At 39.9% G+C, this 24,808-nt stretch overlaps 1 protein-coding gene across 3 annotated transcripts in view; it reads right to left on the minus strand.

The window, feature by feature from the left end:
• The window catches only part of RAD51B (RAD51 paralog B), a 404,600-nt gene that overhangs the window by 113,659 nt on the left and 266,133 nt on the right, over window positions 1–24,808 (minus strand). For all 3 annotated transcript variants that reach the window (XM_058847115.1, XM_058847122.1, XM_058847131.1), the window contains exon 10: window positions 17,922–18,000. In XM_058847115.1, the coding sequence (XP_058703098.1) occupies window positions 17,922–18,000 (79 nt within the window). The remainder of the gene's footprint in view (window positions 1–17,921; window positions 18,001–24,808) is intronic.

Genomic DNA, 24,808 nt, shown 5'->3' on the forward strand with positions numbered 1-24,808 from the left:
AAAAAAAAAAGACTATGGCTTTTTGTTATGTCTTGGGTTAAGAACTATTGAAACTGGTCGCTCTAGCACTGCATTTCCTTTCAGGCTAAATAAGACTACAGTTAAATACTTCTTTGTTTAGTAATTGCTAAAAACAAAAGACTACCAAAAGACACAAGCTGTGCAGGGTCTGGACCTCACAAGACAAAGGGAATCATAAGAACAGATGCCACAAATGTGGAGATTAGGGCAATGAGATGTGCAGCTCTGTTCTAAAACTGTTAGGGATGAATATGGTATCTTTGTCAGAGGAAGCACATCCTAGCATGTGAAGCTTACTATAATTACTTCCTCAATTTTTACCATATCAAACAACTGTAATTATTTCTTTGGTAATTTGCTAGCTGTCACTCAAAGCATGTGGAATACTAAAAGCACACAACTGTTTATTTTACTTTTTGTTTTTGCTGAGGTGTGTGTGTGTGTGTGTGTGTAAAGAATACCAAAAACAGGTATTATATAAGTATAATATATAAGAATATAACTCTTCTTACAAAATTCTTCTTACAAAAGTCATCCAAAGCCATCCAACATGAAGTTTACTCTCTCAGAATACTATTAGGTTACTTCGAGCCTTAAAATAAATCTCTGGCCAAGTCCTAGATGGCTAATTACTTCCAGTTATTTCTGATTAAAGCTTTAACCACTTCTGTTGGAGTCATCTGTATCTAACAGGTTGGGGTGAGAGGAGAAAGTGATCTGTCTGAGCATTAGACAAATAAAAGACTTTCTGACAGAATAAAAGCAAAAGAACCAAACAAAGTAACCAAAAAGGACAGCAAACCAATTTGCTTCTAGCAGCATTTGATGAAGGCCAAGGGAAGAAGTTAAACACCTTACACTATCCAAAAGCCTTCAGGTCACTTTATTTCAGCTACATCATGTGTTAAGTTTTGGAAAGAAGAAATACAGTCAGGAAATGCTAAAAAGATTTCCAGTACATCAACTCACATTTGATTTATCCTTAAAAAATGCAGTCTAACTCCTGAAAAATTTGCAGCCGCTCTGGCCTGTTTTCAGAGCACTGTGGCACACAGGAGGTGAGCTGGGTGCTGATGGGAGAGGTACAGTATGTGCTTAGGAGAAGGAAGGACTACAGAAGAATTCCATGGAAAAATTATGTCCTGCTCAACCTAGCCTCCAGATGACCTATTATAAATGTGAGAAATTATTTGTCAAGCAAAGTATAAGGGATTCTCTCTGTATTTAGACCTTCGCTTGAACTGACTCATAAAGCAGGAAAGCCATGAAAATGCAAAATTCACTTTAGAAAAATATGCCCAGATAGGGATATATAAGGCTTCCTGGACAACTATGCAGTAACTGGATTACATGTACACAGAGTAAAACACTGCAGAAATGGAGTGTCCCTTCATATAATGCTGAACATTTGAGCATCTCTGTAAATTAGAAGATTGAAAACAGGATATGGTGAAATTCTTTTGTCCATTATTACATAAAACCAACAAGAATTAGCAGTTGAAGCCAGATATCCCCAGACCTCAATCTTAAAACTGTATTTTCTTTGATGTTACTCATTCCTAGGGCACATTTAATAGAGTAGTGAACAACTGGTGCTGATTATTGTGGCTTATTAGCCAGTGATAGATTTGGGCCATGCATATATTCATTTCCCATAACAAGTATTCGCACATGGGACTGAAGCACTGGGAAGCCGTACATGCACAGCTATTGTCCCAGGTCAACCCTTCCTTCCAAAGCCCAGTTCCACTCCCTCCACCATCTCAGTCCCTTCATTAATCTCCCCATTTGCCTTCTGGTTTTGTTTAGATTACAGGTCATTGTCACTAAATACATGAAAACTGTAACCAAAGACAGTCTGGGCCTAACATAATTAATCAAGTAATTTCCAGCTAACGATTTACTGTTTGCTTCACTTCTCCACCCACTGTCTGGGTCTTTTAGGGCAAAGACATAACTTCTTGCATGTTGCTAGAGGACTTCATACAGTAATGGGACTAAGAATGCAATAAAAAAGATTTAATGTCAAAGGGGATGAATAGAATCAATGAGGATTTTTCCTTTAGCAGAGAACAGTACATTGCTACTTCACTGGCAAAGGCTCCTGTGCCCAGAAGAAGCTCAGAGCTGCCTTCTGTGAGTGCCATGCCAGTGGATGCACTTTTGGCTTGACTTGTTTTGGCCCATGCGTCTGATATTTTGATTCTCCAATGAGACAATTCACTGTCTGTTTCTGGGGACAGAATGAATGGAGGAGTTAGATCAGTTATCTGAGAGTCTTCGGGATACACTCTGACAGATGATGAAAGGACTCTAATATGTAATTGAAATACCCTGTACCAAAATACTCACATTAAACCTTGGCTGATTACACACAGGTCTGAGCTATCTCAGACCTTCAGAACAGGAACTGAGTTGTTTATCAGTGAAAGCCAAACTTCTAAAAAGCTGGCTTCCCACTACAGAGCTTTTGTGTTGGGTAAATTAGCTTCAGCAAGAGAATCAAAATGAATTAAAACCACATGGAGATCCTCTCCCTTTGCCCCCCTTTTCCCCTTTCCTCTTGCTATATGAATCCCCTCACCAGGAGACAGAGGCCAGTTCACTATAATTTAGTCCAGTGTTTTTGTTTCCTAAAGTCTCAGTCTTGGGCTGAGTCCATTAATAGGCTGCAGCTGATTTTAATCTAGATGAACTCAAGACTTCTCTCTTCTTTGGTTTTAAAAAGATTACAAATTGTGTGTTATATAAATAGAGGGAAAAGTAAAAAAAAAACAGAATGAGTGAAAAAATCTGCTCTCCATTAGCTGACCTGCCGAACAAGATTGTGATTCAAATAAAGATGAGAAATGAGAGATGTGAGGAGAAAAATACACAACTAAAAGCTCTGGTGATACTGCACCCAGACACAGTGGTAAGAGGAGATGCAGTAATGTCTGATAGCTACCATTACCTTTGTAACAACACAGAAGATGCATTAATGGGACTCCAAAAGCAACAAACCAGATGCCTCAAAGACTGTTCTGATAGTTTGCAGCAACCCCTCCACATTAAATGTAAAATCACTTTGATTAGCAATTATGACCTCTTTGTATCTCAGGTCTCTCTGGTAGCTAGGGTAGAATAAGTTTGTCTCAGACTAGCTCCTAGAGTTTGAAAGAATGCCATGATCCTCACAAGGACTGATTCAAGTGGGATTTCTAAGTAGAGGCGCTGACCCTTGAGAGAGCTATCTCAGATTGGTGCTGACATAATTTTGGTAGGAAGGGTCTGGGCTTTTTTTAATTATCTATGTGCCTAATGTCACTCTGGAATTCTACACATAGATGGCTCAAGACTGCATGAATCCATGATTTTTAAAATAATTGCTACAGGTTACAAATGTGACACTCATTTTTATTGATGCTCAATTTCAGTGCTGGTGTGTTCAAAGTCTCCATTTAGAAGACTCTCATGAACATCTCATAGACAACTGCTCCATTTACAAATGGCCACTGCAGCTGAGCAGCAAAGCCAAACATGAAAGCACAATGAACAGCACCTGAGTAGAATGTAACCACCCACAGTACCCTACAGACAGGTGTCTCCTGATGGAGAGCAACAGGATGGCTACAATTTGGAAAAACAAGAATTCTCTGTAACAGACTTCTGTTACTTAACTCCAGCTGAAAAACATGGATGAAAAAGAAAATGTTTTTTATCACCTATGAGCAAGATGTTAAGTGAGCTGTACTCACAAAAGAAAGGTCCCAAAGAAGTTGGAGTCTCAATGGCATTATAACTTAAAAATCTCAAAATAGCATTTGATTCCACAGATTCCATTTCAGAAGTCCAGAAATGTTTTTCTCTGCTTGTTAATGCTCTCATTTTGGGAATTGCACACATCTGTTTAACACAAAGAGAGTTTATATGTGTATAAAGCAAAAATCACAGCTTTGCTATAAGAAGGAAACAAAATAGATGTAGTAAAAGTGCTAGTAATTCAACAGTAAATAGTAGATATGCAGAGAAACAGATGTCCAGATGACATCAGTAAGGGGAATCACATAGTTCTATCAGACTTACCTGAATACAACCCCTCCTAATAAGTTTCAATTGCAATGATAAACGTGCCTGGATTAAACCCAGTAATTTTTCATTCCTTGCTAATGGAGCAAATGGAAGGAGTATGCAATCACTGGAGGTTTTATTTGTATAACTTTTCTGGAGGCTGACTATGACAATATTTGATTGCATGTGGGTGGCTGTGGGACAGGCAGACAGCTGGGTGAAAAATGATGACAAAAGGAATCTTGTCCCATTTCCTGCCTGTGCTTCATTCACTAATGAGCACTGCTCTGGGTCATTCTCAAGATTTCTTCATCTGTTGTTGTCTCGTCTGCAAAAGGGGCACCCCGGCAGTGGAGCTGTTGTCAGCTTGTCTTGAGAGTTTTTTTTGCTGCCTCTCACCCTTGCAGCTGTGTGGGATTTTAAGTGCCTGGCTGTAAACAACTCCGTATTTTGTGCTTCTTTTTGGATGACTTGAAGGCCAGTCTAAGGCCAGATGTCTTTGCTGGTGTAATCTGTTTCTCATTTCTTCTGATAAATGTGTATCTCAACAAGTAATAATAAAGTGAAATCAGGATTTATCTGTTGTCTTCTTCAGTTTGATTTCTATTGGAAAGAAAATATTAATAAAACATAGCTAAGTCCACAGTCTCTCTTTTCTTCCTGGAGTGCTTGAAATGTTCACTGAGCATATCCCTACAAATAAACAGCCAGGCTGGTGAATATAATGCCATTAAACTCCTGATGTAGCAACTAATATCCTTCTTGCTAGCTTGTGCAAACAAAACCATTTTGCTTCTTTGAAAAATAGTTTTTCACTAACATGATGTCATCTATTTTTATTTCTTTTGTCAGACCTTTTTTTTCTTTTTTTTTTTTTTTTGTCTTTTTGTCAGACCAGTTCACTTGATTACTTCCTGGTAACAGGTTTACTCTTTAACAGGATTCTTTTATAAAAGGCTTCTACCCATGCAGAGAAGGCAGGAGAAGGCAGGATCCAGCCTTCTCCTAGAGTGAATTGTTCTGTTATCAAGTCTATTCCATTGGTGAGAAAACTCATTAGAGGAGGCACATAAGGACTGCACCTCTCTCCTCATGTCCAGGGTTCATTTAGTCTCTATGCAAGGAAAAGGAAGAAATCACACCCAATTTCATTGTATCAAAGTGCTGTCTTTTGATTTGTGTTGTAAAATGGTATTTTATTAGCCTTTCCCCTTCCAAGCAGGTACAAAGGTGAGGCAGTGGAAAGGGGAAGCTTAGCCTACTCCCTTCCACTAATGACCTGCAAGACATTTACTGCTGCAGTGCAACACAGAACTCTGCTGTCTGTGATTCTCCTCTTCTTTCCAGTTAGATCATGGTCTTATCCACTGCCACCCCTCATATAATGGGACCCTTACTCTTAATTAAAACCACTGCTTAATCTGTCAAAGATACTGCTGCAACAAAAAGCAATTCCATGAGGCACAATTTTGATAGCAGGCTTCCAATCCTCTTGTATCTGCTATATGTTTTTTTACATCCTCAGCAAGCTGAAATTATTATAGATAGTTACAGATGGTCATAAAAACAGTTTGTATAAATAAAGTCACAGGGTTGTCCTTTACCCAAGAAACCTTTCAGATAAATGTTCTGGTTCTATCCCAAAGGAGATTTTGTCAAGGCCTCTAGCCCTAAGAGGGAAAGGAAACCCTTTTCACAGTGCTAGGCAGTTCTAATTACAGATGCATCAAACCAGCACCTATTTTATTGAAGATAATTGTTCCCTGACAGTACTCAGAAGCTCATCTTTTGTCTTCAACTGCACTAGTGAATGTCAGTTACTCATGCAGCCTTGCTAGTTCTGGTCAGCAAAGGGGTCACCAAAAACCTAAGTAAATTCTATTCCTTCCATGCCTCTTCAGATTTATTTTAACACCCAAGTACAAAAACTGTAACTTTATACATAAGCCACCATGACTGGCCTAACTGAAGACAACTGTTTAAACTGGCAAAGACACAATTTATTCTATTAAAACCACTCATGATGATATGTGAGAAGGAAAGAAGTCATTTTAGCTTTTAAGAAACTAATAATTTCTAGGATCAGTAATTAGGAAAACAAAACAAACACAAAACATTTGTATTTGTAAACTGAGTATACTTGCTGTGGCTTGACTAAAATGTGCTAAATCTAATATTGGAATTTTTTTCTTCAAAGAATCACCACAATTCAAGATGCTAGTAATGTAAGAAAACTAAGTACAGGCAGAGTCATTCCCTCACCGGCCCATCTGGATTTTCAGCATTTTACTGAGCTTTTGTATCTATTATGCAAAATAAAGACCAACCTGTTTTCAGAAGGCTACTTTGGTGAATGGTCTGAATTAATTTTACTTCCTAATTTAATTTTCCAGGATATTCAGAGGTTTTTTTCCATTTTCTGTTGAACTTAGTGGGTTTACAGAGCCACAATACCAACAATGAATATGGTATTTGTTTCTTCCTGTATCCAATCCATATGGTTTTACACACAAATATCCTATTTGAGCCTGGTCCTAATCCTCCTGCCTTCAATGGTATATAGTTGATGTACTTCGAAAATTTAAAGAATATTTCTTATACTTGACCCTCTTGGTGGTTTCACGGGATTCTCTCCCTTCTCTTTGCATTTTTACCAAATGCTTTCACTCTGACAAATCAGACGTGATATGCCCTCAGATCACTTGCATTAAACAAAACAAGGATATTTTATCTAATTAATGTTCTTTCTCTGTCTACAGTAATGTTCGTAGAACTTTCACAAAACATACTGTTGTGAGAACAATAAGATTTCAGGATTATGGAAACAGACTCTAACATAAATGTGTGCAAGTGTCATTTTATACATCATGCACCATGGTAACCTTGAATTAACAGGAAATCAATGCAGGGAGGCAGCTTGAATGGGAGACAAAACTGAAATGTATTTGTGGGCTGCTTTTGTTTTCTGTCCAGAAATTTCAGAGCAACATATACAAGGAATGAACTCCGTATATCAGAATCAAAACACGCATCTACATTTTTCAAACATCCCAACACCACAGCATTGCCTCTAATGGGATGCAAATCTGTTTCTCCCATGTCTCTTGGAATGCAGAGATAGTACATGGACTAGACAAAGCCAGAGTAGGACTAACACACAGGCAAGCAAAGCAGAATTTCATGATTGCAGGGGTGTCTTTAAATTGTAACCTGAGGTTAGCTGATGACACAATCATTGCCTGAGTCATCTGAAAATCTGAAACAATGGCTCTGAGCATAGTAAACTATCACTAATCTGACAGTGTGTCATCCTCACAACTTGAAAGATGGGGAGAGGGGCAGCAGGAATTCTGCCACTTCAGCAGACAAATCTACAGGTGGATCAGAAAAGTACAGTAAACCTGACTCAGTCTCTAGCAGATACATTCAGCAACATGCCTGAACTTTACACTCAGGACACTGGGTGCCTGTCATATTCAATGAGGAAATGGCATCTCTTACTGCTCCTATGGCGAGCAACAATGCAGAGGAAGAATCAAATGGCAGAGAAGCAGCAAAGCAGAAGTGCCAGGGTTTAAAACCAGGTTTTTAAAACCTCACGTGACCTACATAAATACTAGCACTGACATACCTGATTTGGGGCTGCCGTGAAAGGGAAGCCTAGTCTTCAGATAAACAGTGTCCGCCCTTGACCTGCTGAACTATCAATTTTCCTCATCTAATACTGCAGAAAGGTTACGTTGCAGTGCCCTGCGCTTCCTCACATTTAAAGTTAGGGTAGCCAAGGGCAACAAAGACTCCTTCCTCTCCAGCCTGATAGCAGAGCTCTTCCTTCCTTTTGTTCACATGAAGAACAAACACTGAGTTGAACAATAACAGTGGATGCTTCATTATGATGCTCTCTTGGGCACCCAGCCCTGGTTTGCATTATCTTACCCCTTGGTTTTGTTTTAAAGGAAACTGTGAATGGTCTTTTCAATCGCTGGTGTTTCAAGATCAACATTACCTCTACTTCCTCTGTTTTCAAGTTTCCTAATTTTACCAACAATATGTGGCATTATGAAAAAGAAAAAAAGACACGAAACGAACTGATAAAGCTTCCAGTCTGAGGCAAGCAGTAACAGAAGGCCAGTTAAATGAGCTTTCCCTGCAAATTAATGCCACATTGTTGGTTGTAGCCCACAGTGGGCCAGCTCTCTTACCCCTTCTGCCAGAAGAGGCCTTGAGTTTGCAAATGCAGTTTGTGTATTAAGTTTTCCTGTGCCCTTAAGTGATTAGAGCAGTAAATGGTGTCCTTCCTGAGCCCAGGCAGCTGGGACCAGTTTGAGGGACACTTTACTCCATTTGTGCTCAGGTGTGACAGTGGAATTTAGTTCATTCTACACTAGAGTAATCAGGGCTTGCTCTGACTTTTATCCGTTACTTAGGAACCTTTCCTAGGGCACAACAAGTCTTCCAAATGAAAATCAAACTGTGACTCAGGTAGCTGCTCATCCTTGCTGCTGCTACCTTGCATTGTTAGCCAAAATGGCCCACTTGGCTATAGGTCAGTTGTGTGACCACTCATTCCCTAGTTCAGTCTAACACACACTTGAGAGAAAAAGAGGGACAAAACCTGTTTCTTAAGGAAAAGAAAGTTTTCTGGATGAATGAAAGTTACCTCTGCTAAATTCTAATAAAGTCCTATCCAGTGTTACTCAGCTAGAAAGATTGCAGTGATGAAGTAAGGCAACAGAATTGTAGGTGAAGGAAGGCTGGAAGGCAAAGAAGTAACAACATACCTTTGAGCTCTGGTGTGCTCTGTGTGAGGCCCTGCCTCTGTATCAAACATGAAGGTGGCCAGAATTATCAAAGTTATGCTTTAACCATCCTGATTTAGTGGTTTTGGCTTTTCCTACCACATTAGGATACATCGGCTTGATTTTCAAAGGTAATGAGCACCTATAGGTCCCACTGCCTTTGGTGACAGCTGCAGCTCTGAAAATCAGTTTAAGATAGTTTGCATATCGAGAAGAACTGAAGGAAAATAAAAGGCCTATTGTGTAGGTATAAAGAGTTGAAACACTGCTGATTGGTGGTCTATGAGTCCCTTCTCTTTTCAAATGAATTTCACTTCATGTTTTGTTTGGTTTTCCTGTTGATGCATCCTGCACCCTCCAGTGCTAAGCTGGTGGGATCCCACATACTTTTCCTGGCATGTGGTGTTTAAAATAAGAGACCTCAGCAATCGGATATCCTCAGCATTTCCAGCTATTGAACACAATCAGGAGTGCTGTGATCCAATTTCAGAGCAGGAGAGGAAAGATATAGAGTAATATTCTCCCTGTGCTGGTATGGGGCAGACAAAAGAAAACTAAGCAAACAGGATGTTCTGCTCCTCTGCGGACTTCAGCAAATGCCACGGCAGACAGGATATGGTCTAGCTCACAGCTAGGACTCACAGCTGCAATGTATGTGCCTGGCTGCCCAATACCTTGTTTTGGGGAGTTCACTCACAGCACAAATATAACATGAAGGAAAGTAAAAGATGTGGTGCAGTTCCCACCTGTCACGTCTCAAGACTGAAGTCCTCCATCAAGCATATGCAGTCTGAAGGAGGAATGTGATATTTATATATGCTACTGAGAAAGAATCTCATCCCATCCCTAAATTCACTCAGAACACCTTCACCAATGCAACACTTGGTGCTCACTTTGGATTTCAGCCTGCTTATTCTAAGCCTGTTCACTGAATAGTAAGGGATATCTCAGCTGAGGTCTCCACAATAGCACACATCACTCAGTTCAGACTATTCAGACTCTAATATTCCCCAGCATTTTCTAGAAATGTCACTCCTCACATCTCAGCTACTGCTTCTGGGAAGTGCACCTTCACAGAGCATTGGATTGTATGGGAGAATGTTTCTGTAGTTGAAAAACTAGGAAGTTGAAATGAAAATGAGATTCAGTGGACAATAAAGTAAAATCTTTTCAACAACATATTTTGCTGAACTGCAAATTGTAGCATGATTTGCCTTTGCTTCTTCTTCACCCCTGCAGGCTTGTGCTGCCTTGCCTGTGTGCTGGGCCCTAAGGCAGAGCCTCCAGGGTTATTCAGGTGGCAAACCAAGGGACAGCCTGGGCTGATACACCACACTCCAGCAAACTGCTGACGAACCTTCTTGGCTCTCTTATCCCTGGAATGCTTCTTTAACTCAATCTGGCCCTGAAATTTAATCTCAACAGTTTTTCAGGGGTCTTCACAGAACTGAATGACAAAGGATCAGTTTTGGTTTCATTACAATATAAACACTGAGGAGCACTGATAAAGTTCAAAGGAATATTGCAGACACTTCACAGTAATAGCCCAATATTATGAATTTTAGGGAATGACCGTAATGAGAAAAAGCATTTGAAGTAAACCATTGTTTGCTGAGAGGGTTTATCACATGTGCCTGTTTCTAAGAAAATGCTATATATTCCTATTCCATCTTATCAAGATAGATTTAAGATTATATGAGAAGATAATTTAAATCTGTGGCAGGGCAAGTCAACACATCAGATGCAGAGACACACGAGGTTGTCCGGGGTGTGTTAATTCTCGAAACATAGAGAACATTTCAAAACAAAACAGCACTGGGGTCAAAGCAGTGGAAGCCCTATTTGTAAAGTGTTATTCCTGTGCTAGTAAGCCTCTCTTCAGACCAAGTTTTCTAGTTTAGGTAAAGTGCTATTCAAGTGTGCTTTGAATTGCACTCTGGAGACTTCCAGAGTTTAGACTGTAGGTAACTCTTGAATCTCCTCAGCAGAGGGAACAATTAAGTGTCCAGCATTTCTCCTTGGAAAACAGGCTGTACACTTAAGGGATTTTATAAGATTTTAGCAATATATAAGTTCCTATAGCTAAAGAAAAGTTTCATGTATTACCAAGGGTAAGTAATTTGGATCACAGTCCTCTATTGCTAACTATATTTTGAAAAGATCAAGTTACATCAGCGATGGCTTCACTACCACAGCATGTTAGTGGTGAAGCCAGCACAGACATAACCTGTGAGGATAGCAAAAGAAACTTAATTGTGCCTACGTGAGAAAAGAAAAAATCACAGTGAGAATTAATTGTCTTTTATGTCCACAAGCTGCACACAAAAGCATGAGACTTTACTCTGGCTGAAAAACATGTTGTTGAAAAAGACATTTATTTGGCTTCCTACTCATGAATGTGTTCACTTAAAAACATTGTCCATTTTAGGTACATTTGACCTTATTTTACAAATCTGTAGCTTGAAAGATGTAACATCTACATTAAATCCAGGCAATTACTAGTAAAGTCTTAGTCTTCCAAGACAATGTTCAGTTCCCAGAACAATGTATTGTCACAAATCACAGACACTACCTACCTCTAAGCAACAGACAATTACACTCCTTATGTTAAAAGCCTTTTGGAAAAAAGGCCATTTGCTTTAACACTATGCTGAAAACCCAGGGGAGCAGCCCACTTTGATCAGGAATTCATTACAGAGAGCCTGGTAAAGAGAAGATTTTTCTGAAGTGAGATAATTTTGTCCCAGGAAGCCTATGCCAGCCTTGTAAAGAGGGGAACAGACACTCTTCAGCTCATTGTTTTAACAACACTGGATTAAAATAAATTAGTTTTGATTTGCACTTGTGTAAGTGAGAACAGATTTGGCACACAGCTTGAACTAAAGATTTTTTTGTATTACATTTAGTAGAACTTCAGACAAATTAAATGCTGGCATTTCAGTTGCAATCTAGTAAAGCATTTAGGGACATGTTTGGCTTTCAGTGCAAGACAGCAGGATCTTCAGTATCTTTGCATGCATCTTTAGAAATAAGCAGGTAATTCAAAACATTGTGCTAAACTGGATTTATCTGGCATAATATCCTCCCACAAGTTAAGCTCACGAGAAAAAGTATGGCCTGAAACTTTAACAATCTACTGCCTATCTACTATGCCATTATGTGAAAGCTCATGTTTGCAGAGAGAAACATTTAATTTTATTGATATGACAGTTTATTTGGTTTCTACTGGATCTAAACCCAAGATGCCTCTAATCTTCCTTCACCATTAAAATGCTTTCCATCCATTTCTCCTCATTAACACTTTTAGTTGGTTTTGCATCTTTGCTCTGTTTCTCTGCTGTCCTTCATTTGACAGCTGTGAAGTTTGGCTACTCCAGCAAGGCTTTGGCAGTGCTGCTGCAGAGCAGTAGAGCAATTCCCACAAACCCATCTAATGAGGACACCCTCACCCATGCAAACACCATTCCTGGGCCATGTTTAGCAACCCATTCCTCAAAATGCCATGAATTGCCTGAACAAAAGGACATTTTCACTGATGTCAGCTATATCTGTGTGGGTGATGTTGCTGGCATTGGGATGATGGCAGTCTTATTTTTTCTCTCACCTTACTCCCAGGATGGACTTAACCTACAAAATGATAGTGCTTCTTTGCTCTCATTATTACAAACCTGTTAGAAATAGCATGGGACTTTCTGTGTCCTGTGGGGAATACAGCAAAAACGGTTCCACCCCACAGAGATCCTAACAATGATCAGTTCATCTTTATCCCTCCAATAGGGCTGGAAATCACCAGTGGCACTGCAAATCTTTTACCATCTCAATAGCAATGCACAACTCTATTCCCATTAATCTGTCTTCCACCCATTCACACATCAAGTACAACCCTGCTTCATTTTACAGATTATATCCATGTTGCTCCAGACAAAGGTCACTTTATAGTTACAGTTCTTCAACTGAATAAAGGCTTTTGATGCAGTAAATCATTGTCTTTCACTGTTCAAACCCACACAATACAATACAAATAATGCTGCCCTTTCTTTCACAATTCCTTTTCTACCTCACTACTTGTTTCTTTACAAAATAAAATGAGGCACTTTTCACTTGCTTCAGCCATAGAAATTAGTTATAGCACTTTGGAGACAGTTTGCAATGCTGCACTACAAGCCCAGACCCTATGCTATTTTGAGATCAAAATGAGGCTCTTTCATTACCTTAGTGACAAATGAAACATAATGTACCAAGATTTCCTAGATTTAGCTGTTACTAGATCTTTTCCTTTACTACTGTGAAACTTAAGACACTCTCTTCCAAGTGCCACATTCTTTCGTTTCTACATATAACAAGCTACCTGCCTCTATAGGACATTACATGCAAGGTGAGCACGTTTGTGTTCAGACAGGCTGTGCAGAGTGGAAAAGAGGGCTGTAGAAAGGATGCATTAATCAACTAATTATCCAGTCCTGTGGCACAACCCCCAAACTCTTCCCTTTAGCAAAATACAAGGTATTCTGTTCTTTCTTTGAGTAATGAGGGGAGCCAGTCAGCAGGAGACACAAAACTTTGAGGTTAAATTTATGGACAGTTGTACCTTTCTTTCAAAAAGGAAGAGTAAAAAATAGCAAGATAAATCATAATGCCAAGTACACTCATGAAAAATGGCAACCATTTAACAGCAACAGTGCTTTTTTTAGCACTGAAGGTCATAACAAGAACTGCGGCCAAAAGCTGAATGCAGACAAATTCTAATCTGAACGAGGGTTTTGCAACAAGGTAGCTAAAACTTGAAAACGCTGACAAGGCAAACTCACATTTCTTCATGCGTACAAAGAATAGTGATTACTTTTCTAGAAGAAATGACTGCAACAAAGTTATCAGGTGCGTGAAGGAAACATCTATGATACACTGGCCCTCAGTTTGGATGAACTGATGACTCTTTCCATCTTTAAATCCCATGAAACTGAAAATATATCATTACTCAAAAGCAAGTATTAGCTCACTAATATAATTTGCCTTAGGTTTTCAGTGTTTCTGATTTTTTTCCGTGAAGAACAATGTTAATCACTTAGTTAAGCATTCAGTCCAAACAGACTCCTCAGCTGGCAAACAGCCACCGTGTCCCTTTTGCAGCACCATCCTCTTGGTAACAGAAGGCATTTCCTTAACTAAGATGGAATGAGACTTCCACAAAGTCTCAGCTGAGACTGTTGGTAGGTAACAGCTAGGCTTGTTGCTAGCTTGTACTTATACCCCAGAACACTGCTGCTTTTAAAGCCAGACTTGAGTGATCACTCACAGAATACAGCTTCAGATCAGTTTCATTCAGTGTATTTTTTTGCATGTGTGTGCACAAAGCTAAGTAGCATCTTCTAGTTCAGCTGGCCTAACCCAGTATATGCTACATTCAACTTCAATGAAACTAAAATTAGGCAAGAGCAGCTCAAAATTTCTTGACTGTTATACCTGAACAGAATTACCAGCTAGCAATTTCCAATCAAACCAGAAATTATATCATAGCCAATGAGAAAAATAATCTTACAACTTGCACTCTTAATCAAGTAGATCTGGAACTCTTTTAATTTTAGTCTCCTTTTTAATGGTATGACTTCACTTGCTGCAACTGGTATATTGAAATGGCAAGTTCTCAGAACAGGAAACCCAAGTTGACAGTAAAACTTCCAATATTTTGCAGAGCTTAGATCCAGTTTTTTCTGCCTTTTTGTCTAAGATCTCAACAAAATAGAGACTGGCTGTCAGACTGGATTCTGCACTCACAATTCAGGTTCATCAAAGAATGACACTGTACAGTATGGCAGAACATAACATGACATTGCATTGCAATGTAAAGGCGACTGAGGGTATTTTTGGGGTTGCAGTCCACTCCCTCTTGAGCAATCTGACGCAATGAAAGGAGGAGGCTGAAGACTTTTCTTGCTAAATTTCTGACTGTCCAATCTTGCTTTTCAATCATCACATTTAATTTCTCTAGTCTGAAAGTGGAAATAAATGAGTGAGTGCATAAATGGATTCTCTTCATCCCAGAATATTTCAATCAAAGAAGTTTTCTCCAAGGGACCCTTGGGCATCCTGGAGATCTCCTCTGACAATAAAAGAGAAGCAGTTCTGTCTTCACTAGGGTCTCCTCCAAAAATTTCTGTGCTTGCACTGAGGCCATGAGATGCAAAGATACCAGGGAAACAGAGAAGCAATTTACATTGACAAAGAGGATTTTGATACACTCCTCCAAATAGGGCAGCATTACCATCTTAATAGCCTTTTGCTCTCAGCCCTCTTCCTGAGGACGCTGGAGATTTTTGCAAAGGAGAACAGTTCCGCTTCCCATTTTAACTGCAACAATAGCAGAAGGGCTCCTTAAACTGCATCAAATAGCAGTCTGTGAAATCCCTAACTAGCCACACTGCCTCTCCTGCCGTTTTATTATCCTCCAGCCCACAGAACAAAGCAGGGGGGAGCTCCTCCTCTTTTTTTTTTTTTTTAGCCTATTCCACACATCCTAATCCCTCAGAGGTGGCAATGGAAATTGCTTGTGGAACTGTTAAATCACACTTTCACTTTGTCTTTCATTCCCCATTCACCCTCGCTAATCAGGGAGCTTCCAGCCACATTTTCCGATATCAATTTGTTTATGGCCTATTGGTTAATGGTCCTGGGATGGGACCCCCTGAGTAAAAAGAAAGAATCCTGGGCACTTCAGCCAGCTGCTGCCTCTCACCAATTCCCACATCCATCCACTTGTTCCCATCAGCCACCCTGAATGTGCTCACCTCCTGACACCAAGGGAATGAAACAACAAAGCCTGAATGGGAGAGTTGCCTTTGCAATCAGGCTGTGGGACAGATTGCACTTGCTAGCGCTATGGGATGTCCCTCAAGCAGTCACTGGCTGGCCCGCGCCTAGCTGCCTTACCGTCATCTTACCTTCATCCAGCTTCTCTTTGGAAAGATGCACCAAGTACAACTCAGAAAAACTCTAGCCTCTCTTGAACAAGGCAGCCTGGTGCCACTTTCTGCATCTTATCCAAACCAGACGTTTCCTGGTGATTTTCTCACTTCCTCTTTCCACCGAAATAATGATCACTGAAATGTGGGATGAGACTACACAATATTTACTTTTACAAATCTGTGAGATGGTTCATGTGTGCGTACAAGTCTCTGTAAAAGAGTCTGGGGGCACATTATCAGGGGAACCATGCCCTTCCTATGCTACCAATATTGGATAAAAATATCTAAAATAGAAACGTAATGATGTAGCCAGAAAGTAATAAAAGGCTCACACAGAGAAGACATTCTAGTTGCTTTTCAAAATGCACAAATGCCTGATATCAAGACATTAATTACTTAAAGATATCCAAACTGCTATTTTATCTGTTTGTAGAAAAATGGCAAACGATATTTTAAATATACACCCCAGAAACATATGGGTACAGGGAAAAGAGCAATTGTCACACTTTTAATGCAGTGATATCCTCCTATCAGACTGCTGCTCCATCATCATTACGTGTAACCAGGCCCATTTGTTCTTTAAAGGTATGGTTCAGTCCTGAGAAAGCTATATTCATGGCTCAAAGAAAAGAGCTGAAAAAAAATTAGATTGTCTCTGAACAAATGCTCCCTGTTTCTGAAATGGGAAAACTTTCTTACCAAAGTTTCACTACATTAGTGCCTGAAGACAGAGCAGGAAATTGTCTGCCTTTTTAAATAATGACCAGAAACATCTATGTAACTCAAGATATCCAAGACAGAAAGGTAGCTTATCATCTTCCCTATACTGAAACAAAACACATCAAGACCAACTCTTGCAAGTAACCTCAGTTTAAACTAAAAAGTTTTCTAGTTCCTGTAGACTTTTAAAATTACTGGTACCAAATAAAGCAGATCAAATGCCCAAATGCTATCTAAGAATATACTGAAAATAGTATCCAAAGGCTTAGGAAACACTGTATAGATACCTCCCTCCCATTACAATTATGTAGATGTATCAAATGGAATAAAAAATGCACCATAAAACATTTTAATTTCTTTTGTTCTCTGACATTTTGCATCACCTGAGACGTAAGCATACTGAGTCACTAGGAAATATAAATATGTCATTAGTCTGGTCCAGCCTGTTTGAACGTAAGAAATGTGCAATCAGAAGGAGGAGAACTGTTGACATCTCTTAAAATGTTCACAGTGCCTCATGGGATCAGTGATTCTCCATCACTGGAAACTGAGAACCAGCTATACTCACTTGTCTTCGTGTCCTGGCTGCATATCAGATGTACTCTCCGAACAGAAGTGACAGGCACTGACCAGTTTTATTCAGTCTGTTAAACTGATGCAGTGGTAAGGAGCCAGGCTGCATATCAGAAGACATCAACTCAACAAAACTGGTCTATGAATGTTTGTCACAAAGTAAGGATGCTTGCTGGGATAAATGGGAAAAGAAGGGAAGAGCTGAGCTTCCCTCTTTGCCGTGTCTGTAAGTACATGATTCAGGACACAGCCACGAGGAATCCTAGTTCCCTGTCAGCATGGTAGTAATACCCAGCTTTGCAGTATACCACTTCAAATCCTAGAGAATCTGAGGATAATTTAAGACCACAGGGCATTAGCATTAAAATGATCACAAAAATAGCAACCAGACATTAAATTCCTGTATTTTTACTGATGCCAAGCCATTTGCTAAAGAAGAACCATTTATTAGAGCAGGTTATTAATGATAGATGGGTATGTTTCTCCTGAAGAAACCTACCCCCTAGGACCCTCTGTTTCCTGAACCATTCCACTTTACCTTGGATGGAAACAGGGAGTCCTGGTTAATAATTTCAGGGCCTATTTCTAGATCCATGACAATATGCAAGAACTAATTTAGTGTAATCCAAGAAGAAACCGAATTCAGCAGATTGCTCCCCTTGTTAACCAGAATGTCTAAATGTGTGGTGTTTTAATTTGGTATAAACAGCACCATTTACAACAATAGTTATCGTTATCTACATTCAGTCTGCTTAAAGTACTAATTGAAAAGGCAAAACAACCAATGTTCTGGTCTTACCCTGAAGAACCAAGCCCGATTTCTCAATGGTGTAGAAGAAAGTGGAGAATGGAGCGACAGGGGATTTAGCAACCAGGAGCTGCAAAAGCAAATGTATAATGTAAGTATGCATCTTTATAACACACTGATCAAAGCTCAAATCTGCAAAAACATCACACCAGATTTAACTTCCAGAAGTAGTAAAGCACACTTCAGAAAGAACATGTAGTTATTGATCTAACTGTGTCACTTCTAAGTAGTTGAGATCTTCTCATACACATATACAGACCATACTGCAATTTTAAAAGGATTTACAGGTCCTAAAAAAAGCACCATTATGAAAGCAGTAAATTTTGCTTTTCTTACTGGCATCCTGTTAAGCTTAACCATTCCTGCTGGTTCAGGCCTTTGCACTCAGAGATGATTTTAAACAAAACTGGTACTGCCATATACAGACAATTTTTAATTGCCATTAGCCATTCCACAGACATGCCCCCTTGGTTTCTCCACCCACTGTCTTTATCCAGCGCCTGGAAACAGCATCTCTACTCATGGGTCATCACACTGGGGATGGTAACATGCCATTGCAAGTATCTGGATGTCCTCTTCTGCAAAATGGGTAGTGACCATCTCAAGCTTTATTCAAGGAATTTGTCCTTGGAATATCAAAATAAGAACCAAAATTCCCTCGGAGTGGGGGGGTATACAGTGCAATTGAATTTAGCTTGGTGTCAGGGTGACACCAGAAATAAGCCAAGCCCCCCTGGCTCCACTATAGTAGAACCATCCTCTGTGGAAGACGAGCAGCAGCAGAACTGCAGAGACAGAAATGGGCTTGTTAGCAAAGTAGGGAACGTGGGACCTGCAGGTGGCAAGCTCACACAAATGTGCCAAGCTTTATTGCTCACCTGTTTGATTTTTGCTCATGGCCAAGGACTGTACCTCCAGACTTGCCTAAAATAACCCTCATTCTGCTACCTGCATGAAAGTGACATTTGAATGACAAATTTAATACACTCTGCCCAAGATGTGATCAGCACAAGCACTGATCTGATGGTGGCCACGTGGCCCCGCAGACATCACTGAGAGCAGTGGCTGAAGCACAGAGCGTGCTGCTGCTCTGCCTCCAGCACAGAGCTTTGGAACAAACCTGAAGCAGGGTTCTTGCTCACCTCTTCCACAGCTGGAAAAGGCTGGGATCTGGAAATCAGCCCTCCCACTGGTGGCCATGTACTCTGGGAGAACCTTCCTGCCTTCCCGTTCCCTGGGGACATGGTTTGGGTGGATGGTTTCCCTTCAGCTCCTGCTGAGCTTCAGCAGGGATGTGCTCCCAGCAGACAGGCTTCCTTTCCGTGCACTGATTGCATCCAAGCCCTCCATGAGGCCTGTCAGGCAGCGTGCTGTGGAGCCCCACACACCTCAGTGCCTAAATTCCCAAAGCCCTGTCAGATACTGCGCCCTCACAGCCCATGATAGGCAGCCTTCTGTCAGATACATCCAAACACAGATAAAAATCCCATTCTTTCCAAAGGGCATGCCCTAATTCTGCCAAACATTCGAGCACTTGAAGGGGTCGCTGCATATGCAAGTGCATATAAAGACCACAAATACAGCTGGAGAACATCAGACCAGTCCAAGTGTCAATGCTTTCCTTTCTGTTTTATGAAGCTGGCAAAACCACCTCAGGATATGATACTGTGAATACTTTGTGAATACTCCAAATAGGAAAACTGTTGTCGTAGCACTTTCCCCTCTTCCCTGTTAATTACCATCTCTCTGGGATTATCTTCTGGAGAAAAGAGCGGCAAGTCACATCCCACATGCCTGATGCACTATAACAAAACCTGAATTCCCTTGCCTGTCATTATCACAGAATAAGCTGAGCTGGAAGGGATGCACAAGGATCATCGAATCCAACTCCCAGTTCAGCACAGAACCATCCCCAAGAGTCACACCATGTGCCTGAGGGCATTGTCCTGAACACTTCTTGAACTTTGGTTTGCTTTGGTTAGGTTTGGTGCCGTGACCGCTGCCCTTAGGAGCCTGTTCCAGTGCTCAACCACCCTCTGCCTGAAGGACCTTTTTCCAAAGCCTATTCCTAACCTAAACCTCCTCTGACATAACTTCAGGCCCTTTCCTCAGGTCCTGTCACTGGTTACCACAGAGAAAGCAGAAGGAAGACTGTCAGGAAGAAAGTAGAGTGAAGAAGGGCTGCCTCAAGGTGCTTTGCACACTCCCTCAACTCTGAAAACACAAGGAAGAGGATGTGCAAACACACAGGTAGAGCCTCCCACAACAGCTGTCTGTTTAATTAGAAAGGTCTGAAGTGAAACAGTTACAATTCTGACATCTAAGGTCAAATTTTTGGCATTCATGCACTACTATGCACATAACTACAAACCTATGTATGCATGTGCACTAGGCAAAGTTTTACGTGCACATAGACATTCAAATAACTCTATGTACATTCTGTTACTGCATTTTTATTCAGTTACAATATGTGCATAGCTATGTATAGCAATGAAAAAATGTAATAAATCACATCCTTTCAGCAGCACATCACAGGGCCCCTCTGAAAGGCAGCTGCTGCACAGCTACATCTGAGACTCCGAATTAGTTTCCTTTTAAGTGAAATGGAAACAGCTCAGAACATTCAAAGGTATTGCTTTATTTTGACTGTTTGCCCACTGAGAAAAAGTATATAGTATTTAACATAACATTAAAAAAAAAAAGAAGTAAATATGTATTTAGATTTGTTTTTCAAGCAAATGCAAATGACTGTAAAAGTTCATTGCAAACTGTCCTCTAGCTGGAACAGTCAGCAAGGACTAGGTTCTTACATATAGACAAGGAACTTATAAAGCATGGAAGGAAATACATATTAAAAAAAAAAAGTTTTGAAGGCCAGGAAGTGGAAGTGTAAATCAAGTATTACCAAAAATCAAGGTAATGTTGACTCTGGAAGGATTATTAAAAATAGCAAAATTGAAATAAAAGTTGTATTTATAATGAAATTACATTGGCACAGTGATTAAATATATTCCTCAATATCAGTGAAAAAATAATTTTTCCTCAAGTAAGACAATAGTGAAAAAGAAGAAAAGGCAGGTAATGGGAATTATCCATATCACATTGATATAAAAATAACAACTGAGTGGAATGAAAATTCCAGGAATTTAGCACATTCAGCAGAAGTAGGTAATCTCTATTGGGAAACCATTGTAAGATACAGCATGTAAATTTAGGTCTGATAGTATTTGTCACTTTTCTATGAACTTGAAAATGATGCAACATAACTGAGAAGCAGCAAACTTAGTCTCCCTAAAAGAAGAGAAAAACAATGTGAACTAGTGATTTGATGCCTGTAACCAGATAGTACCTGACAGGCTTTAGAAGAAATTTTGAAGTGAGGAATAAGATAACTTGGATGCAGAACTCAAAGGCATAATAAGTAAATTTGCTGATGATACTAAACTGTGAGGAACTGTTGACTCCCTCAGAGACGGAGGTCCTGCAGAGAAACCTTGAAAATTTAGGGGACTGGGCACCCACTAAGCTTAACAATGGAAAGTGCTGGATTCTGCACCCTGGATGGGCCAACCCTGGATGTATGGACAGACCGGGGAACGAGAGGCTGGAGAGCAATGCTGTGGAAAGGGACCTGGGGTTCCTGGTCGATGGCAAGTTGAACATGTGCCAGCAGTGCCCTGGCAGCCAGGAGGGCCAGCCCTGTCCTGGGGAGCATCAGGCCCAGCATCACCAGCCAGGCAAGGGAGGGGATTGTCCCCTCTGCTCTGAGCTGGGGCAGCCTCACCTCCAGTGCTGGGGGCAGTTCTGAGAGACACAGTATTGCAAAGATACAAAGCTATTAGAGAGTGTGCAAAGGAGAGCTACAAAGATTGTGAAGCATCTTGAAGGGAATACAAATAAGGAGCAGCTGAGGTCACTTGGTCTGTTCAGTCTGGAGAAGACTGAGGGAGGACCTCATTGCAGGCTACAACTTCCTCATGAGGGGAAGAGGAGGGGCCAGCACCAACCTCTTCCCTCTGGTGAGCAGTGACAGGATGGAATAGCTGAAGTTGTGTCAGAAGAGGTTTAGGTCAGATATTATAACACAATTCTTCACCCAGAGGGTAGTTGGGCATTGGAAGAAGCTTCCCAGGAAAGTGGTCATAGTAGCAGCCTGACAGAGTTCAAAAAGCATTTGGGCAACATTATCAGGCACAGGATGTGATCCTTGGGCTGTCCTGTGGAGGGCGAGGAGCTGGACTCCATGAACCTTATGAGTTCCTTCCAACTCAGGATATTCTATGATTCCATGAACTAAAGTCTTGGAAAATGGGCGAAAAGAAAACATGGATGTCATGCCAGACATCCATGACATACACAACATCCTTCTTTGATTTTTTTTATTAGAAATATGATATAAATATGAACTCATCTCTTTGGAACTCTATAAAGCTTTTAACACTGCTAAATAAGAACTGGTAGTGAAGAAAACCAGGATAAGCACAGAAACTGTTAGACAAAAGGGGAAGCAGTCAGTTATTGGAAAGAAGACACTTCCTGGGTGTACCTGAGATATTAGCACCTCACTTAGATTGACCCCTAAGGTGATGTAGTCAAGACAGTGGCAGACCCAGTTGTACGGTGCACCACCACATCCACCTGGTAAAACCAGGGGTACCTGAGTGTTTCTGTACAAGACACCAGCAAGGTTTAATCTGGAGACTGTGTGACTGTGCAGGTCACTTATGAACCCAAACTGCAAGAGATGGGCTGTATGCTGGCGAGGAGATTGGAGTACTCATCTGAGATGGCACTAGAAAAACATTAGCTCAGTGAATCTGGCAAAGATGAAGGCTGACAGTGTCTGTGTGTGTACGTGAATGGGGAGAGAGGAAACGAGAGAATGAAGCAGGAAGAGGACTTCTCAAACTGACAACACTGGCAGAAGAACAGATTTGCAACCATGAGGACATTTTGGCTGGAAATTTTAAAGTTCATAACTATCAATAAAGTCAGAAGACTTTATTTTATTTTTATTTTTAAGACTTTATGGAAGAGCCTTCAACTCAAAGAGGCAAAGCTAAAAAGTTAATCTTTGTTCTTAGGATTCAGATTAAAATATTTATGAAAGGGCTATGAAGCAGTGCCTAGGGAGCACTTCATGACCTATTAAATCTATTCAAGTCCTATAGGCTTCCTGACAGCTCTGATGCCCTGCCAACCCATGTTTTATGCTGATAGAACTGACAGAGTTGGAACAATGCACACTTACAATGTCCTTTGATGGCGGACATGCAACTAAGGATCTTTGTGGTGAATAAACCAAGAAAAAGTTGCTGGTTTTCAAATACAGAATCTGTAATTTAAAGTCTTCTTATCTGTATCTTCTGATGAGCATCTGCTCCTCTCCATAAGATTCCTAACAGCCACCTGATGATGTGGAGAACAAATGGAATCTTACAGAATAACTCAGAAGCAGGCAGAACAGGCAGAAAAGGAATTTATAAAACTCTCATATATTCAAGTATATGTCTTATTTCAATTCTAAATCACTCCTGGCTGAAAACTGGGGAACTGGGCTGAAAACAGAGATATATTATCTGAATCTGGATCTGAATTCAGAATTATTTAATAACAAGCTGTAACACAGATCTCTTTCCACAATCTTACTTTATAAAACTTAAGATCATGAACCTAAATTTTCAGTCCAACATAAAATATTTCCTCAGTTCCTTTTTCACTTCAGGAAAAGAAAGGTAAATAGACCTCCACTAATGTTCCTGATGTATGTAAAGGAATTTATTGCACTGTTTCCTAGCCAGATAAGTGAAAGACACACCTTTAGTGATAAGCACTATTCAATAATGGAATCAAAAATTAATCCAGGCCCCATCAAATTTTTTTTTTCCTATTAATACTTTGGTGCAGTTAAAATTGCACCAAAAGTAGTACACATTTTGAGATGAATACAGTAATGGTAAATAATATGCTAAAGAAATTAACATGCATTTTGATTACAATTTTTTTTTTTTTTAAATACTGAATTTAATAGAAAACAGACATAGAAAAATTATGAAACAGTACTGAGTCTTTCAATTCATCCTATGATACTTCCAAAATGCTCTTCATTAGCTATCCATGAGCTTCTGGAATGGAATGTAAAATCCATCTGCAGTTATTCTTACACTGCTGTCCCTATAAAGTGCAAATGAGATAGCTGAGGGAAGTAAAAATGAAAGCAATTTCAAGTTTTGCCAAGTCCAACCTCAATAAAATGGTCAGATCTTAGTTTCTTTTCTTTTCCTTCTAGCATCGCATTTCCCCGTCAAGGGGTTTGTAATAAATATTTATTGTTGGACAACAATGTAGAAGAAATATTAAATGACTGAAAAATCATTTCTGCCATGAGGCATACTAAGAATACAAAGGTACTATGTAAGAGGAAATATATCACCTTGATGAAAAGTGAATAGAAATTGAATAGATGCCATTAGATTAGATAAAGGAAGATAAATGTGAGACAAACAGAGCAGTTGAGAAACAAAAGGCTTAGAGAAAATTGATGATGACAGCAGAAATAGTGTACATTAATGTTTGTTTTAGTTAGGGAAAGCATTTTTATTAATACATTTTATTGTTTATAAGCTTTATGGAAGAGATGAATCACAGAATTGATTGCAGAAGCCCAGAAGAAAATAGTAATTATTGGGACAACACCTCCTGTCCATAGCAAGGAAAGTGATGAATTGGAAAATTTATTGGATGAACTTTCAGAAGGATTCTGACAACCAGAAATCAAGCTAATGTTCTGCCAAAAAAAAAGCAAAGATGATGAAGGGGACAGAGTCTTATATCAAATTAGTTATCAAGATTCCAGGATGATCAACTACCAAACAGTG

Source organism: Poecile atricapillus, chromosome 1, assembly GCF_030490865.1.
Source record: "Poecile atricapillus isolate bPoeAtr1 chromosome 1, bPoeAtr1.hap1, whole genome shotgun sequence".
Classification (NCBI taxonomy): Eukaryota; Metazoa; Chordata; class Aves; order Passeriformes; family Paridae; genus Poecile; species Poecile atricapillus.